The following is a 21,058-nucleotide window of genomic DNA, read 5'->3' on the forward strand; positions in this document are numbered from 1 at the left end:
GTTACTACATAATTACTTTAGATGTTCAAATTGTCCAAAATTTAGTCAATGGGGACCCATTGAAGCCAATTCTTTTGTCTTTTGACATGAGCATATTACTCTCTGATCACTTTCTTGATTTCTGGAACAAAAATATTTTCCAGGCTTATTTTTTCCCAGACTTGAAATAAACCATTTGTTCAAAGCTCTCTGGTTCACCTTAGTTGGGAATGGTATTAGTGGAAAAAAATTTGAATACTAGGTGTGCTCTTTGGTAATGGGATGCCATTGTTTCCAGGCCTTTTCAGTAGATCTGGTATGACGAGAGACAAAGGAAAAGAGAGAGAAGGAGAGAGGAGAAGGGAGGGAATGGAGGGAATATTAGACATATTTTTAATCATGTCTTCATACTGATTCTTCCAACTCAAACCCAACTCCATAGAGTTCTTTCTTACCTTGCTTCATTCTATATTGTATATCATTTTACTCATAGTGAGGAACCTGGCACCCAACAACATTAATATATTTGCTCATTTACTCTATTCTACAATTCGCTAAAATAATTTAGAATTACAGTACCAATGCCACTATCAACAACAAACCTAAGTCAAGATTTCTTTACAGTTTTTATGAACTTAGAATATATCCCACTAATTGTGTTTATTCAGCATACTTGGAATATATTCCACTAAGTGTGAATTAACTAGCAGGCAATCAACCTGGTTAGGTTCAAACTACAATTTATTTCTTGAGTTATCTGAGTAGTGGTTCAAACTTCACTTTGACCGTTTTGGGTCTGTCCTACATATGCATAGCTCAGGGGTAAGCATGAATTTTTGAGGATTCATACACAGACTAAGGAACCTTTCTTCAACTTTCTCTACTCTAGGAAATTTCCCTCAATCTCCAGCCCCTAGGCTTTTCTATTACTGTACCTCCGGAAAAAAAGGACTAGGTTACTAATAATTTTTGCCTGCAGAACTGCCTCAGTTACTTTGCTTCTCAGCAAGTGGATCTCTCCCTCAGGGCAAACCCAAAAATTAGGAAACTCATCCCTTGTTGTCAGTGCTGTTGAGTCTATTCCAGTTCCTAGCGACCCTGTGTACAGCTGAGTGGAACCCTGTCCAATCTTTTTTGCACCGTCTTCTCACCCTCCGGCGCTGTATCAGACAATGCTCCACTGGTGTTCATAGGGTTTTCATGACCAGTTTTTTTGGAAGTGGGTGGTCAGGTCTTTCTTCTTGGTCTGTCTTAATCTGGAATCTCCACTAATACCTGTCCACCATGGTGACCTTCCTGGTATTTGAAATACCGGCGGCATAACTTTCAGCATCACAGCAACACACAGCCACCACAGTATAACAACAACAGACAAGTGGTGTAGTACCTTGACTGGGAAACAAACCCTGGCAATGGTGGTAAGAGTTCCAAATCTTAACCACTAGACCACCAGGATTGGCTAACTTACCCCTATGCAGTCATATATCAAAGTATTGACTCCTTTACACAGTTTACTTGCTTTTGTTTACTATTCAGCATCCTCACATAGTTTGTCTTTTCAACTTTGTTTAGAGTTCTAAGTTTGCATAAGTGGAGGGTGGGACTGAGGTGGGCTTATAGTGGAACCTAACTTATGTAGTGGAATCTAAACATTCCTTGTTATTTTTAGATAGTTGCATGAGATTTGATTGGTTAGATCAATTAGTCTCCTGTGGATGGACATAACGGTGTTTCTAGTAACTTCTTATGACAAATAATATGCAATGAATGATCTAGTGCATGCTATGTTTTGTATTTTTGGAGCTGTATATTCAAGATAATTTCTAAGCATGGAATTACTACATAAAAGGGTTAGCATAATTTGTTGTGTATTTCAAAATTCCCCACCATAGGGGTTGTACCATTTTCTTTGAACCGTCCATGTCTTTTGCCTCTTTTTCCTTTAATTTTTCAGTCTTTTTTCTTGATTTTAAGAGCTCTTAGTATAAGAGGGAAATTATTCCTGTATCTATTGCATATATTTTATTCAAATTTTTCCTTTTTCTTTTAATTTTACTTATTGTTTTTTGTTTGCCACACAAGTGCTTTTAATTTATTAAAGTAATTTTGAGTCATTATTAGAAAAGCTTTCTCCAGAAACTACATTGTAATGGAATTTATCTGTGTTTTTTCTAGTACTTGTATGGTTTAATTGTTTATAGTCAGATCTCTGATGATTTGGAGCTTATTCTAGTGTATGTTGAGAGGTATGGATCCCATTTTATATTTTTTCAAAAAGCTTAACTAGTAGTCCCAACATAATTTAATAAAAATGCCCATCATTTCTCCAGGATTTGAAATGACTTTTATCATACGTTAAATTTTCACATATACTTGGGTCTACTTTTGGGCTTTTAATTCTGTTTCATTGCATTGTCTGTCAACTAGTGCTTTAATCATAGAGGCTTTTATAATATGTTTCAATATCTGGTAGGTCACTTCTCATCTGTCCTCTCTTTCAGGACTTTTCTAGCTATAATGATTGGAAAGTATTTCTGAAAGTAAGTTTGGATAGGAAAAAGCACACTTCAATCCTAAAGTTTAGTACACAGCAGGTAAAAGGAATGTACAGATAGGAAAAGCCAGGTACGTGAGGCTAATTTTTCACTCTTTAAAAACATTTCCCAGGGATGGAACTGAAAGTAGAGTTTTCTTCCACATCTTCTCTAAGGTAACAGTTGTATTTACCTGTGATGATTGAGGAGAGGTTTATAGAGCAGTGCTTTCAAATTAAAATAAATAAGGATTTAAAATGTTGTCTAGCTAAATTTTCCAGGTAGCTGAACATTTTATGCAAAAGATATTTAAATGGATACTTTTTTTTATCTTTCATAGTAGGAGCTTCAGGGGAAATATCTTTGCTTTGGAATCTCCAGTGAATATTAAGCATTAATAGTAATTGTAAACAAAGCACATGTTTATATTATATTTTGCATTGTTTAGTGAAAGCTGGAAAATTAACTTATTTGTTTATATGTATTGCATGACATCTCAGCTAAAATTTAGTAAAGTGAATTTATATTTTCAAATGCATTTCGTGAAATAGGAACTAAAGAGTTTTATCGTTTAACTTCCATATTACTAGTCCCATAATGAAGGATTCCCAATGAATCTTTATTATGTTAGCATATTAAATTGTATCTGTTTACCATATTCTAGCATACAAAATCTCTTTCACCACAGATCTTAAAGAGATCAAATTTTTAAGCAGTATTATTAGTCACCTCTCTCTCTCTCACACACACACACGCATGCACGCACACACACACACAATTATGAGATTTAAAAAATAACGCATAATTCTTCTCTGATGGGAAGGCCTAATTTATTCCTGACCTAACATTTAGTGATTATATATATTGGATTCATGTGGCCTTGTGGTCATTTGCCAAATGATGCCAAATACCCAAACATTTGGAACACCAGTGAAAAATGAACCTAGACTTGAATATACTGATGCTGATAAGAGGTTTTATAAATAGATCCAGGTATCCAGCAATTGCAGTCATAAGTGTATCTCACTGAGAAGTGAGAAGTAAAAAACACCTTTGCGTTAGTGAAGATCATGTTATAAACTAAATTCTTATCACAGATTTCCTTACACTGAATGATGAGGCTTTTGACCTAGAGCATATATGTAAAGATAAATAGGAAGAGGTGATTATTTTGCTTTTTAGAGCTCTTCAGTGCAATCAATTTTCCCCAAATGAAGATGCATATTTCATTGCACATTTTGTCTGCTGGTTTTAAAAAAATAATTTACTGTGCCTAAGGATATTTCAGTGCTTCTTTATTTTATCAAAGTTAAGATGAACACAATAATCCTTAACCATCTGGATTATGGATACCAATAGTTATTCTGTTAAGAGAAATAGACATAATCCTAGTGTTAAAGATAGAGTGGTTAAAATATGTCTTCAAGATTTCTTACGTTTCTCCAGAAATTGTCACTCTGATGAGTTTTCTCCAGTACGTTGTATTGGATTTCAAAAATGAGGTTGGATATTTGTCTCTCTTTAGTGGTAAGATAATTAAAATGTTTTCAACCTGTTGTCTTTATTTAAAAACTTTAAGCAAGTTTAACACATTAATATTTTTCTTATTGTGGTAAAATTATGTATAACATAAAAGTGTCATTTTCACCCTTTTTAAGTGTAAAATTCAGTGGCATTAGTTATATTCATGAAGTCATGCAACCATCACCACTACCTTTTTCCAAATTTTTCATCACCCCAAGCAGGAACTCTGTACCCATTATACAATGACTTCCCGTTACTCCCTTCTCTAAACTTCTGGTAACCTCTAATGTACTTTCTCTATGAATCTGCCTATTCTGCACATTTCATATAAGTGCAATCATACAATATCTCTCCTTCTGTGTCTAGCTTATTTCAATCTGAGTGATTTTTTAAAGATTCATCCATGTTATAGCATGTCTCAGAACTTCATTCCTTTTATGGCTGAATAATATTCCATTATAGATATATACCACATTTTGTTTATTCATTTACCTGTTGGTGGACATTTGGGTTGTTTCCACCTTTTTGCTACTCTTAATAATACTGCAATGAACATTTGCAAACAAGTATCTGAGTCCCTATTTTCAATTGCTTTGGGCATATACCTAGGAGTGGAATTTCCAGGTCATACAGTATTTGTATACTTAGCTTTTTGTGGAACTGCCAAACTCTTTTGCACAATATTTGCATAATTTTACATTCCCCTCAGCAGTGTTGAAGTATTCCAATTTTTCCTCATCCTTGCTAACTATTGTTATTTTCCATGTTCTTCATTACATGAACATTTCCATGTTCTTCATCCTATTATGTATGAAGTAGTATGTCATGATAGCTTTAATTTGCTTTAATTTAATTAGTTCCCTAATGACTAATGGTTTTGAGCATCTTTTCTTGTGCTTATTGACCATTTGTGTATATTCTTTGGAGAAATGTCTGTTCATAGTCTTTGCCCATTTTTTAATTGGATTGTTTATCTTTTTGTTGTTGGGTTGTATGGGTTCTTTAGGTATTCTGGATATTAAACACTTATCAGGTATATGATTTGGAAAGATTTTCTCCCATTTTGTAGGCTGCTAAAAATTTTCTTGTTAGTATCCTTTGATTTACAAGAAAGTTTTTATGAAGCCCAATTTATTAATTTCTTCTTTTGTTTCTCATGTGTTTGATGCATATCCAGGATTGGATTCATTTCCAAATTCAAGTCATGAAGATTTACCCCTCTGTTTTCTTCTGGGAGTTTTATGTTTTTAGCTCTTTTTTTAGGTCATTGGTTCCTTTTGATTTAATGTGTGTATATTGTGAGAGGTAGGGTTATAACTTTGTTCTTTTGCATGTGGAAATCCAGTCGTCCAAGCACCATTTGTTGAAGAGATTATTGTTTCCTGATGGACTTGGTACCCTTGTTGGAAAACAGTTGGACATAAATTTATGGGTTTATTTCTGGACTCTCAACTCTATTCCACTGGTTTGTATGTCTATCCATATACCAGTACCACACTGGTTTTATTACTGTAGGCTTGTAGTAAGTTTTGAAATCAAAAAGTGTGAGTCTTTCAAGTTTATTCTTCTTTTGTTCAAGATTAATTTAGTTATTCTTGGGCCCTTGCAATTTCAGATAGATCTGAGGATCAGTTTTTCCATTTCGGCAAAAAAGGCAATTAGGATTTTGGTAGACTTTACGTTTAATATATAGATTACTTTGGGTAGTATTGACGTCTTAATATTTTATCTTCCAATTCATGAACATGGATGCCTTTCCATTAATTTATGTCTTTAATTTCTTTCAGCCGTATTTTTTACTTATCAGTGTACAGGTTTTTAACCTCTTTGATTAAATTCATTTCTAGCTATTTTATTCTTTTAGATTCTATTGTAAATGAAATTTCTTGCTTAATTTACTTTCCAAATTGTTCATTGCTGGTGAAATACCACTGATTTTTGTGTGTTGATCGTATACCCTGTAACTTTCCTGAGTTTGTTTATCACCTGGTGTAGCTTTCTTGTGGATTATTTGGATTTTTCCCATAGGGTCATATCATCTGAGAAGAGAGATCATTTTTCCTCTCCTTTCCATTGTGGATGCCTTTATTTCTTATTTAAGTCAAATTTCTCTGGCTATAACTTCCAGCAAATGTTAAATAAAACATTCAACATAGGTGAAATAGGTAAAAGAAGCAGAATATGTGAATGCAGGCATCTTTGTTTTAGTCTTGATCTTAAGACAAAAGCCTTCATTCTTTCACCCTTGAGTATAATGTCAGCTATGAGTTTTTCATAAATGGCATTTATCGTGTTGAGAAACTTCTCTTCTAATTTTATTTTCCTGAGTGTTTTTTTTATCATGAAAAGGTGTAGGATTTAATCAGATGCTCTTTCCACATTAGTTGTGATGATCTGTGGTTTTCCCCTTCATTCTGTTACTGTGGTATGTTACATTGATTGGTTTTCTTGTGTTGAACCATCCTTGCATTGCTCGGATGAATCCCACTTGTTCATGTACATAGTCTTTTTAATATGCTATTGGATTCAGTTTGCTAGTATTTTGCTTAGGATTTTTGCATCTTTATTTGTAATGGATATTGGTCTTTAATTTTCTTTTCTTTATTGCCTTTATCTGGTTTTGATAAAGGGTAATACTGGCCTCATAGAATGAGTTAAGAAGTATTCCCTTCTCTTCATCTTTTTGGAGGAGTTTGAGAAGGATTGGTGTTACTTCTTTGAGTTTTGATCAAATTCACCAGAGGAGCTATCTGAACGTTGAAGTTATTTTGTTCAGAGGCTTTTGATTACTGGTCCAAACTCTTCACTAGTTATTGATCTTCTGATATTTCCGTTTCTTCTTAAGTCAGTTCAGATAATTTGTGTGTTTCTGGGAATTAGTACATTTTATCTAGATTATCTAATTTGTTGGTATGCAGTTGTTTATAATATTCTCTTATTATCCCTTTTTTTTTTATCAGGCTGTTGATAATGTCCTTACTTAAATTTTTGATTTTGGTCATTTGTATCTTCCTTCTTTTATTCTTTGCCAGTCTAGCTAAATGTTTCTCAGTTTTGTTGGTCCTTTCAAAGAATCAACTTTTGGTTTTATTAGTTCTCTCTTTTGTCTTTCTATTTTATTTATGTTCACTCTAATCTTAATTATTTTCTTCCTTATGCTAGTTTTGGGTTTAGTTTGCCCTTCTTTTCCTAGTTCTTAAAAATGCAAAGTTAGATTACTGATTTGAGATCTGTCTTTTTTTATGTAGGTATTTCCTAACATAAATATCAATCTGATCATTGCCCTTACTGCATCACATAAATTTTTACATATTGTATTTTCAGTTGTATTGAATTTGTCTCTAAGTATTTTATAGTTTCCCTTGTGAGATTTCCTTGGACCTATTTGTTATTTAAGAGTGTGTTGTTTAATTTTCATATATTTGTGAATTTTTTAGTTTTCTTTCTGTTATTGAGTTCCAATTTATTCCATTGTGCTTGGGAGATATTTTCTGTAATTTTAATCTTTTAAAATGTTTTGGGACTTGTTTTTGTGGTTTAACATATGATCTTCCTGGAGGATTTTCCATGTGCACCTGAGAAGAATGTATGTTTCATTGTTGTTTGCGAGAGTGTTCTATATATGTCTGTTAAGTCTAACTGGTTTATAGTGCTGCTGCAAGTGCTCTATTTCTTTATTGATATTATTTCTAGATGTCCCATCCATGATTAAAAGTAGAATATTGACGTTTCCAGTTATTATTGTTCAACTGTCTTTCTCTTCAATTCTGTCAATGTTTGTTTCATATATTTGGGGGCTCTGTTGTTTAGTATGTGTGTTTATCATTGTTAGATCTTCTTGATGAATTCAACATTTTATCAACATGGAATATCCTTTTTGTCTCTTGTAATAGCTTTTGACTTAAATTACATTTTCACTGATATTAGTATAGCCACCTCAGCTCTCTTTTGGTTACCATTTGCATGGAATGCATTTTTCCATTTCTTCACTTGAAGCCTATTTGTCTTTGGATCTAATGTGAATCTCTTTTAGGCAGTATATAGTTGAATTTTTTTTTCTCCATTCTGCCAATAGTCTGCCTTTTGATTGTAATGTTTAACCTATTTATATTTAAAGTAATTAATGAGAAATAAGGACTTACTTTTGCCATTTTGCTATATTCTCTGTATTTCTTAAAGATTTTTGTCCCTCATTTCCTCTATTACTAACTTCTTTTGTGTTTACTCCTTTATTGTAGTGATATGTTTTGGTTCTCCTCTCATTTCCTTTTGTGTATATTCTATAGATATTTTCTTTGCTGTTGTCATAGGTATTACATATACTATCTTAAAGTTAAAACAATCTACTTTGAATTGATACCAATTTAATTTCAATTGCATACAAGCATTTTGCTCCTATACAGCTCAATTTCCCTTTTGTGTTATTGATGTCACAAACTATATATTTATACATGTTGTGCGCAACAATATAGGATTAAACAGATTTTAAATATTTTTATGAATTTGTATTTTAAATATTTTAGAAAATATAAAATAGAGTTATTAACCAAAATTACAATAATACTGCATTTTCTGTTTGCCCATGTATTTACTTTTACTGGAGAGATTTATTCTTCATATGGATTCTACTTCTGTCTACCATCTTTTCATTTCAACCTGAAGGACTTTCCTTAGGGTTTCTTATAGGGCAAGTCTAGTGGTAATGAACTCTCTCAGCTCTTCTTTATCTGAGAATTTCTTGATTTCTACCTCATTTTTGAAAGACAGTTTTGCCAAATATAGAATTCTTGGTTAACAGGTTTTACTATTTCCTTTCAGCAGGTTAAATATATCATCCCACTGCCTTCAGGCCTCCATGGTTCTGATGAGATATAAACTGTTAATCTTACTGAGAATTCCTTTTACTCATGAGTTGCTTTCTGCTTTCACAATTCTCTGTTTGTCCTTGTCTTTCCACAGTTTGATTACAATATACCTCTTATGGATCTCTTTATGTTTACCTCACATGGAACTTATTGAGCATCTTGGATGTGTACATTTGTGTCTTTCATCAAATTTGAGAATGTTTTTGTCCATTATGTCTCATACGTTCTTTCTGTCACTCTCTTTACCTCTCTCTCTTCTCCTTCTTGGACTCCTGTTAAGCCATATAGGGTCTGCTTGGTGATATCCCATAGGACTCTTAGTTTTGTTCGTTTTTTTTCATTCTTTTTTCTTTCTGATATCAGACTAGAGAATTTTAATTGTGCTACCTTCAAGTTTACTGATTCTTTTTCCTACTTGCTCAAATCTCTTGTTGAACCTTTCTAGTGAATTTCTCTTTCAGTTGTTTTGCTTTTTAGCTCCAGAATTTCTGTTTGTTCCTGTTTTCATAATTTCTATCTCTTTATTGATATTCTTATTTTTTATACATAATTTTCCTGATTTCGTTTAGTTCTTTATCAATGTTTTATTTTAGCTCTTTAAGTGTTTTTAAGAAGATTGTTTTAAAATCTTTGTTTAGTAAGTCCAATGTCTTGCCTTCCTCAGGGATGATTTCTGTCAATTTATTTTGTTACTTTGAATGTGCCATACTTACCTGTTTCTTTATATGCTTTATGATTTGTTTTGCAGGAAAATGAACATTTGAGTGTCATAATGTTGATAATGCTGGAATCAGATTCTTCTCCTTTCACAGGGTTTCCTGTTTTTATTTTATTGCCTAAGTCTGTTAGTATAATGACTTTTTCAACCTATTTTACCAAGACTCTATTCCTCTTTCTGTGTTGCTAGTGAAGTCTCTATTCACTTAGCTTGTGTTCAGCTAATGTTTTGAGAAATTTAATGAATACCAGGAGCTAAATATAGAAAAAATCTCACTCTCCAAGCCTCCTCAGATTAGTTTTGTGCTGAGACTCTTCTTAACACATTGCCAGGTTTGTATTAAACTTAGAGATGAGCTCAAGGTAAAAATCTGAATATATTCTCATATTTTTTCTGAGAATTTGTCTTATGTTGGGCATACGTGTTGATTTCTAAATTCCCTTGTGAACATGAATGATTTCAATGCTCTCATTTCCAAAGAAACTTTCCCCAGATTTTCCTACCAGATTATAGGTGATCTTATTGCATGTCTCAACTGTCATATTTTGCTATAGGCATCTGCAGGTCATTTGTTCACCTTACAATATTTTTGAGCAATGCTTGCCACTTTTTCAGCCTGACAGAGTTCCAATTTTGGCAAAATGGATATAAGCACCTTCCATTGCTTCTTCACGTAGACTCCAGACACAATAGAGGAGATATACATGATAATTTGTGATTAAAATTTGCTTTGCTCCCTCTGAAACCCGGGATCAGGGTCTCATACTGGCAACATAGATTGCTGTCTTCAAGAATGCCACTAACAAAGGAAGGGATGGGGCAAAGACAGTTAAAATAGCCCCAAAGCTTTCCTGCCATTTTTAAGCTGCCTTTTTCGTGATTCAGCATTTGTTTGGTTGCTTTAAACACTTAAATGTTTTCTATAGTTCTGCAAAAGTTTTTTTCACAGTTTGTTGTTGTTGTTCAATGTTTCTGTAGAGGAACAGAATCTTGGACCTGCCTCTTCTGCCATTTTGTTTACCTAAACATTAATATATATTTAAATATTTCCATTAAAGATATTTTTCATTATTTTTTGATATTTTTTATTAAGAACATCCTTTTGGATCAGGTTTTCTGAATTGAAATGTCTAGAGTTTAATAAAGCACTTACCGTGACAAACAGTGTATGTCAGATCAATTCTTGATAATAAATATTATGTTCAGTTTAATATATACACAGACACTTCTGATTAATATGGTAGCCTGAGCTAGTCTGAAGATATTCCATTCTATCCACATACTCTAGAAATGTTAGATAAAATTTAACAATAAAATCTAATATATTTTTGAGCTCAAAATGAGGAAAGCAATCCACAGATGCCGTATAAAAATAGTGAATTCAAAATAAGAATAGTAGAAATTGTTTAAATGTGCAGTGATTCGTATGTATCAGATACAAATACAGATCTTAGGTGCTTAAATCATGGTTTTAATACATAAATATATAAGATATGAAGCTTTAATTGGAGAGCTGGAAGAGAAAACTCTACATAAGGTGACAAACCTCAGAGTGCTTTCATCTTCATATAATTAGCCTGAATAATATTCTTCCCATTAGCCCAGGAAAGCAGCAGAGAAGCTTTAGATCCCCTTTGGGATATTAGTGTAAAAGAAAGATACTCGAAAGAAGTTGTAAACCCAAACCTGCACCTTGTTCATATGTATGATCTGAACTATGCAATCAGTATGGTGTGAGAAGAGAAAGCTGAGAAATTAACACAAAACATATCCATATCCAGTAACCTGTTGGACACCTACAAAAACAAAAGTAAAACCACTCTGTAAAGATATCCTCAAACTGTAAGACATGTTAGTCAAATTTAAGGGGCTTAAAAAAATTCAGAAGAACCACTCCAAGGTGTTTTCCTTTGTGAAGAAGGTGCCAGGTGTGATATGAAAGACAAAGATTGTTCATATCTCTTTCTCTCTTGGATCTCCTGGTGTCTGAGGTATTTCCTCTCTGGCTGAAAGGCTGTTGCTCTCCTCCCACTGATATAGAATCGGTGTATCATATTCCAGTAGCTATAACGTCATTCTTTTCAACAATAAAGTGGAAGATCAGAACATTCATTGCCTGTTTGACTATGAAATTTGGTCAACAGGTCTGTGACCTATTCTCATGGACTTCCCTCAAATATCATTAATTGATTTTCAAGACCTTCATTCTTACTTCCCCAGAAAACCATGTCTCTATCAGTGATCCAACCTTGTCACCAAAGCTACGAAGAAACTGCCAGATTTTAATCTACTTGAAAACTAACAATTTAGCCTGCCACAGTTTATGGATCTCAGCAGAAGATATAAGACTCATCAGAGACAATGAACTTTATTAGTCACAGAAATAGCAGTAGCCAGAGTATCATTTTTTTCTTGGGCAAGTTCCCTGAGCCTCAATTCTCACAGGGTGATGTGAAGAGAGTCAGGTGACAGCTGCATACAAAGTGGGTTGTGTTACAGGAAAAAACCTGAGTTTAGGAAACCAGAATCTTTTATGATGGGAAGTAAGCATGCCTGCCCTTCATGCCGGAGTTATAGACTATCTATATCATGAAAAGTTATTTGAGGAAGTTGTTGAGAATATCGTCCGGAGAAAAGGCAGTCAGAGCCTCTGTTCACAAGAAATGTGGGCACATGAGAGACACATGTAGAATTGTCTGACAACGTTTGACATCCCCACAAATGAAAATAATAGAAGAACATGAAAGTCATTATAGCTTAAGTATGCTTGAAATGATTAAAGAGAACAAAGAATTTACTTAAAGAAACATAATATAGTAGGTAGAAAACAATATGAAAAAAAAGAACAGAAGCATCTGAAAAAGAACCAAATAGAATTTTGAGGAAAGAAATCTTTAGTAATTGAAATTTAAACATTTCACAGGATGATTTAAATGCATATTAAAAATATCTAAAGAAGAAATAATGCAGAATATATTATATAAGAAGAGCTTAAAAATAGGAAAAAGAAGCTAAGATGTGTACAGTTTAATAAAAAAGTTCAATATACATCTAATTTAGAGTTGCCAAAGGAGTAAATGGACATAATGGAAATGAAGCAATATTTGAAGATATACTGGTTAAAAATTACCCAGAGCTGATTAAAGGTATACTTAGATTCAGGAAATTCAGCATATCCCCACCAAAATAAAGAAAAACAAAATAAAGAACTACAAATACACTAACATACATAATAGTGGAATTGCATGCCATCAAAGAGAAAGAAAATACTTTTAATATCTATCTCAGAGAAGAGACAGATCAACCGTAATAAATGACAATTAGAATAATAGCAGTCTTATCATTACCAAAAATGTATACCAGAAGATAATCAAATATATTCAATTCTGAAGAAAATAACTTTTAAGCTAGAATTATTTAATTTAAGAGGGAAAGCAAAATAAAGATATTTTCAGAAAAAAATTGTGGAAGTTAACTATTCACATGCCCTCACTGAAAAAATAATTAAAGGAATCTTCAAGGAAGGAATGAGAAGCAAGAAGCTATGGTAAGGGAACAAGCTATGGTGAGTGAAAGCTAGAATCAGCATTACCCTTCTACCACAAAAAAACTATAAAATCTGAATAGAATGTATAAAATAACTGTTTGCAAGTGTTGAAAAACAAGCAAAGCTTCATAAAGAGAAGGAAAATATATGGTGAGCCCAAAATTCACCCTGGGTTTTCTCCTGAGGGTGTTTTCAAAACCACAGTGCAGAGAAATAGAACATAAGAGCAGAATAGCAGCCCCACTGGGAAGATAATATCAGGGCCACCATGGTAACTGGACCCTGGCAAAGGAGTGATTCTCAGAGAGAAGAAGGCCACAGAGAAAGAGCTGTGAAAATATGAATGAAATTTACCTTGATTATTTAACCTATTTCTAGGTGTTGCATTTTCAGTGTAAGACTCTGGTAGGTCTATCAGGAAACAACTACTAGGAATTTGTCCTGCTAGGTAGATATATTATAGCCTGCACAATTCTGGGCAGATACAAGTTCAAGTTTTGACAAAGCCAAGGCGAGGAGACCTTTTTGAATACCCAGAGCCTTCAGTTAAGACCCCAGGAAAGCCCCATCCTATTGTTAAGGACCACACTCCAAGAGAACCATCTTAATAAAGTCTAAAATCAAGTCTCAACAGGATCAAGGTGATCCAAGGTAATTTAACTGTCTACCACAATATTATTTCACATGCTTTCAAGGAAAATAACATAATCCAGAACCTCTGCAATGTATCATCTACAATATCTGAAATATAGTAAAAATTACTAGATATGCAAACATAGGAGAAAATGATTAGTAAGCAAGAGAAATAATAGTCAATAGCAGTATACCAGAAATTATCCAGATATGGGGGTTAGCAAAGAAGGGCTTCAAAATAATTGTAATTATTATATTAAAGTGCTATGGACTGAATGTTTATGTCCCCCAAAATCCATATGTTGAAGTCCTAATCCCCAATGTGGTAGTATTCGGAGACAAGACCTTTGGGAAGTAATTTGATTTAGACGAGATCATGAGGATGGAGGCCCATGATGAGATTTGAACCCTCATAGGGATTGAAGAGACCAGAACTCTCTCTCTCTCCCACATGAGCCTACCACAAGAAAATGGTCATCTTCAAACCAGAAAGAGGGCCCACACCAGGAATGCAGTTGACCTACACCTTGACTTTGGACTTCCCAGTCTCCAGAACTGTGAAAAATAAATGCTTATTTGTCAAGCCACCCAGTCTATGAAATTTGGTATAGTAGCCTGAAATGATAAAGATATAAAGAAAATAGAGAAAAAGATGGATAATTCCAAAATGTAATTAAAAATGTATAAAAATGATTAATTGTACATTCTAGAACCAAAAAATATATCTGAAATTAAGAGCTATTTGGATAGATGGGTTCAACAGCATATGGTATTAGTTAATTTGAATGTTGGGTAAATTGAAAATACCCAAATTAAAGCACTGATAGAAAAAAAGAATGGAAAAATAAGAACAGCATGTATGACCTACCCAAACATTCTAACACACATGTAACTGGTATTCCAAAAGGAGAGGATAAAGTGAATGGGACAGGAGCAGTATTTAAAGAAATAATGGCCAAGAATATTTTTTCAAATGTGATGGAATACACAAATCTACAGATTAAATAAGTTCAGCAAACCAAAAGCGGGATATAAACAAAACTTTACCTACACACATCACAATCATTTAAGTAATCACTTAAGTTATTGAAAAATCAAAGACAGAAAAAAGCCCTTAAAATTGGCCAGAGAAAGAAAACCTTCTTCAAAGAAGCCACAAGAAGATTGATGGCTGACTTTCCAGCAGAAACAATGGAAACCAAAAGTGGGATGCTGACCCATTCTAATTTATCCTAGACTGAGGGATTTTCCAGGAAGCAGGACTTTCAGTGCTAAGATTGAAACAGTTCCAGAGAAACCAGGATGGTTATCACCTTAGCCAAAAGACAATTTTGTGATATCTTTAAAGTAGTGAGAAAGAAAAATCCCTGCCAACTTGTATTGTATTCTTCATAATTGAAGGCAAACATGAATATGTGTAAATATCCTTCAAAAATGAAGGTAAAATTAAGATGTTTTAACAAAAATAAATGCTAAAAGGATTTGTTTCAGAAGACCTGCACTACGATAAAAGGAGTTCTTCTGACTGAAGGAAAATTATCTCAGATGGAAGTAAGAAATTGCAGAAAAGAATGAGAGGTCTCCAAAATGGTAAATACATGGGTGAAATATAAATAAATAGTGCCAATTTAAAACAAGAACGATATTAATGTCTTATAAAATATGTAACATTCATAAAAGTAAAACATATGACAGCAATAGTGCAGCCCTTTTGTAAAATCCTAGGCATTTGTTTAATAAGTGGTGAATTACTAATTTAATGTGAACTGAAATAAATCAGACACATATTGTTATCTGTTGTGCAGCAGTTATTAAAGTGTTTGGTCTTAGGAGCTATTTACATTGTTAAAAACTATTTTGAACTCCAAAGAGCCTTTGTTTGTGTGGGTTAAATCTGTCGATAGCTTCCATATTAAAAATTCAAACTGATAAATTGTTAAAATATTTACTAATTCATTTAAATGTAACAATAATGAACCTATTGTTAAAATAAATAGCATATTCTTGTGAAAAAAACTTTTCTAAAATAGAAAAATAAGGTTACATTTTTTATATTTTTAAAATTCCTTTATGTTTTAGTAGAAGATAGCTGGATATTCATATTGCTTCTGCATTTAATATATTGTGATATCACATGACTTATCCCTCTGGAACATTCCACTCCATACTAATGAAAAATGAGAGTAAAAAGGCAAATATTCTCAATATTATGAAGATAATTTTGACCTCATGAACCCCCTGAAAGAACTTCGGGACACACAGAGTGTCCCAAACCATATTTTAAAAATCTACTTTACACTAACCATGGAAAGAATATTAAAAGATAGCATAAGTCAAAATCTAACAGATGAGAAGAAGTGAAATAATACAAATATTTAAACCAAAAGAGCTCACAATAAATTGGAATAAAGAAACAAAGAACAGATAAAACAAAGAGCAAACAAATGCTGTAAAAATGATAGATATAAATGCAACTATATCAAAAATTACCTTAAATGTAAATAGTTTAACACTATATTTAAAAGACAAAGATTTGAAGACTGTATTATAATTAGATTTTTATGAGTTACAGTTTATGTACAAGGACACAGAATATTGAAACTAAAAGTATGGAAAAGATGTATCATGTTCAACAACCTGGATGACTGTTACAGATAGCACGATGACTGAAAAAAACCAGAGACCAAAGAATATGTACTGTATGTTTTCGTTCATATGAAGTTCAAAGTAGACAAGAAAAATAATTGATTATGAGATGGAACATTGGTTTACCACTTGGAGTATTAACTGGAAAGAAGCATGAGAGTACCTTATTGGGTGCTGGAAAGTTTCTATATTCTTACTTGTGTTGTGATTGTGCAGGTATATACATAGGTAAAAAATATCATCAAACTATATATTTATGATTAGTGCAATTGTATGTTATTTATTATAAAATAAAAAATTGAATTTCTTAGAAAGAAACTGTGGTAGGCAGGAAAATCATTAAACATGTTGTTTAAAAAAGCTTTGGCAGTTGAATAAGACTAATTTGTCAGTTGAAGAAAAGATGGAACTAAAATATTGGACAACGATAACACAAAAGGTGGAAGAGAGGTGATTGGAGTATAAGGGTTTTAAGGTCACGCATTGATCAGAGGAGGATATAGGTATTGATTAAACAGATTGTCTGCTATGCAGGTTAAAACTTTTAGATTAAAGGTACATAAATAGAACGTGTAATGTCTTGACTAATAGAGTGGAAAACAAAGAGAATGAAGAAAATGTGTCTTAACAGAATGCAGGGAAGATGAAGGAAAGGAGTGAAGGAAAAAAACATGGTACATAGAACACAAAATAAGATGGTAGAATAAGTCCAAATGTATCATAATCAGAATAAATATAACTGGATAAAAGCCACCTGTTAAAAGACAGAGACTCTCAGGTTGGTGCTGTTCCCCTGAATTCTGAAGGATGCCTTTTTGTAACTTGGAAATGAATAGATTATTTGAAACACACTAGTATTATTATTTAATGATTAGTCTGTGTCCTTAAATAAAGAAATAACAGATTTTCTATCAACAATTAAATACCAACTTCTTTATTCCTTTCTCTTGTAGTCTGATCTCAGCCATGAAATGGAATCTGATATGATAGATGTGGTAAGTGGCCTTCTAAGATTTTGTTTTATAAAATAAAATATTTCGCATATACTATATTCTTTTTGATACTAGAATACTAAATAATGATATTTCCTTTAATACTCTGTATAAAAGTATAGAAGCATACATATATAGTGAATGTTTAAAGCATGTTTTGGTTTATCTTTTGTGTCACCCAATAAAATTGGATGAAACAATGAAAAAATTAAATATTTTTTACAAAAGATAGTATTCTAATATGTGAGACAAAAATAAGCCATGAATTAATTGAAAAGGTATAATTATAATGGACAAATATAAGCAGTGTCTTTTCAGCATATTCTGAAACAAAAACAAAAAATAGTTGTTTTATTCACATTTCTGATTTGGAACACTCTTTCCCTGAGAAATACTTTGCTTGTGTGCAGCTTTTTTTTTTTTTTTTTTTTTTTTTGAGGAAGATTAGCCCTGAGCTAACTGCTGCCAATCCTCCTCTTTTTTCTGAAGAAGACTGGCCCTGAGCTAACATCCGTGCCCATCTTCCTCTACTCTGTATGTGGGATGCCTGCCACAGCATGGCTTGCCAAGCGATGCCATGTTCCCTGCCGGGATCCGAACCGGAGAACCCCAGGCCACCAAAGCGGAACATGCGCACTTAACTGCTGCGCCACTGGGCCAGCCCCTGGAGTTTTTAGTTACCCAAGAGAACAGACCTTAATATACTTAATAAGTCTGAGTTCTTTGAAATCATGTATTTCCTAAATCTTGGCATTGAGAAATTCATGTACATAAAATGCCACTGTTGAGGAAATATTTTTTCCTCAGTAAGTCTTAGCAAGAGAAACCTTGAGCCTACACCTATTGCCTTGGGTACCTATATTTATTCTTTGTTTAGAAAAAAGTATATAATAGTACTCTTTAAAATTATAGATTGCCTGAATATTTTAGATGGGACTGAAATTTTTTGAATTAATTATATTTCTTCCTTTCTAAATCAATCTAGTATTCATTTTAAGGGAGTTTAAGGAGCTCAAATACTCATATAATTGTAAATGGTTTAAGAGTAGTTTTTTAGCTTTTGCTTTTTTATTTTTTTGTGTCCATTACTTAGCAATTGTTTCATGCCTAAAGAAAGCATCTAATACTAGTTCCATTTTTAACATAATATCTAGAACAAAAGAAAAGACCTCTCTTCTTTAAAAACTGCCTCTTTTTACAGTTTGGTGATGTTTGAATGTAATTTCTTTGGTTTTAAGACTTGTTCCTTGTCAGAAAAACATATCCCTGTGAGATATGCAATGTTAAACAAGTTCATGTTTTCCTTTTAAGTGCAAGAAAGTTTTTGAGCCCTTTCTGAAAAACAGGTTTTGATAATGGTGAGTTGAAATAAAGCATGAAGACATTGAGTTCATAGAAGGTGAAACTGGAGAAGAAGAAAGAAAGAGGAGGAAAGCAGGCTACTTGACAGTTTTTCCTGGGGCCAGGAAACTTTGCTCTTGAAGCATTTGTTTTAGTTAAATATAAACTGAATTCAACTTTAACAACAAATTAGGAGCCACCAAAGGTATAGTTGCAGATGAAGTGGCTTCACATTCTGTCTGTGCCATAAATCAACATCACATCTTTCTCATTATCAACTCAGAAGAAGTGTCTATTATCCTATTTCAGAAATCATGAAAAAGACTTGATTTATTTCATAACATTCTTCATGCTTTTGTAGACTGGAAGGCTGTAGTGACATGTTATACAAATGGAACAAATTTTGAGATTTCTAATAGATATTGCTTCTTAAATATAGAGAAATAGATTTTTAAATGGTTTTTCTTAATGATATTTGGATAAGTATCTGTTATCTAATGTTTTATTTTTCACCCTATTTTCTCCAAGCATTCCTTGCCCTCCCCTTCCATTTTATTTTTCTATATCCTTCATATTTTCTCTTCCTAATCATTTCTATTTTTCTCTTGCTCTGTTTTTTCTCTTTCACTGCTCCATATGGGACCTGAAAGTAAAGTATGATGTGAAATACAGGAAATGCTCATAGACTTGGAGAATGTTTATGATGTTAAAACATGTCAGCCTTCAGAAACTAATTTAAAAAAACCACCTAAAGTCTAAAGAATGTTTGTGTTTCTGGCCACACTACTCAGGATTTACACTTATAGCTATGTCTAATCTCTAAGACATGCTTCTTCATCAGAAATTATATTGATGTTACAGTGATGGATGGACATTCAGGAGAAAGGAAAATTATCCTTGTCTTTCTCTATAGGATAATCTGCTTTAAGACTTCCTAAGTGCCTAATATCTGATCTGACTATTTGATCCTCCTTAGAAAAGCACAAATTGGTAATATATTGGCTCAGATGTCAGTTCTGGGATCCAATGTTTGGTATACCACAAATAAAATGAAAAATATCATAGAATCATATATTCTTAAACTTGGAAGCCACTTTAGTTCTGGTCCAACCATCCACTCTAGTATTTGAATCACTTCTCATATATTAAAGAGGGCCTACAATATGCCAAGAACTGTGTTTGTTGCTTAATATTCATTTAATTTCATTTTTTCCCACAATCCTTTTGATGTGAAGTACATTTTAGAGATAAGGAAACTGAGGCTGATAGTGTCTTAAGTCACTTGTTCAAGATCCCACAACTGATAAGGTGCACATAAGGGATTTGGATTCAGGTTATTGTGACACCAAAGCCCATGTTCTTTCCTTTATACCACATATCTATCAGCCTATGCTCATATACCTGCAGTTCGAGGAATCTATCTTCCTGGGAAGCACATCATAGACAACTCTCACTGTTGGAAAGTCCTCTCTTAGAATGACATAAAATTCTATAGTGTCCAGCCATTGTTCTTACTTCAGCTACAGAGGTTGATAGAACTAATTTAATTATTCTTCCACATAATTGCTTTTGATATATTTTAAACAAGCAATATTCTCTTCCTGAACATTGAAAACATTATGCTAAGTAAAAGAAGCCAGCCACCAAATGTCACATATTGGCATGTGTTATGTTGCCATATAAGGTGTTTCATTTTTGAGTAACAGAAATGTTTTGAAATTATATTTTTGTACAGCTCTGTGAATATACTAAAATCCACTGAAATGTACACTTTAAATGGATGAATTTTATATGTGATTTATATCTCAATAAAATTGTTAAAACATATAAATTTTAAAAGTAATGAAAGTTCATTTTTTCTCATTTGAAACTGGAAAAATATAAAAGAAAAAAGATGAAGGAAAATGAAGCTGTACATTGCCTCCTTTTAAACAACAACTTTTAAGTTGTTTTACAAAGATATTTAATTTCTCCATTTCATAAAAGCTATTATTTTCAGATAATGGATGCTTCTGGGCAGAATTATATTTCCTTCTACAGTAATCCTAATTTTTCAATCATATCACTCAAATGACATCTTAATTTCTAAGGCTATCGCCACTTACTACGTGCCAAAAACTTGTCACATTATTCACATCAAGACCTTCAGTGGTTTTAAAGGAATCTGATCATTAAGTCAATTCAGTGCACAGGGGAATCTATTTCATTCCAATCTTCCTGCAAACATCTGAAAAATCACTGAATAACATTACGTGCAAATTGCACCTGCTGAGAATTCA

At 32.9% G+C, this 21,058-nt stretch overlaps 1 protein-coding gene across 4 annotated transcripts in view; it reads left to right on the forward strand.

The window, feature by feature from the left end:
* Positions 1 to 21,058, forward strand: part of LOC100630813 (uncharacterized) — a 396,552-nt gene that overhangs the window by 201,361 nt on the left and 174,133 nt on the right. For all 4 annotated transcript variants that reach the window (XM_070256727.1, XM_023633698.2, XM_070256728.1 and 1 more), the window contains one exon: positions 17,400 to 17,441. In XM_070256727.1, coding sequence (XP_070112828.1) covers positions 17,400 to 17,441 — 42 coding nt within the window. The remainder of the gene's footprint in view (positions 1 to 17,399; positions 17,442 to 21,058) is intronic.

This window comes from Equus caballus, chromosome X (assembly GCF_041296265.1).
Source record: "Equus caballus isolate H_3958 breed thoroughbred chromosome X, TB-T2T, whole genome shotgun sequence".
Taxonomy (NCBI): Eukaryota; Metazoa; Chordata; class Mammalia; order Perissodactyla; family Equidae; genus Equus; species Equus caballus.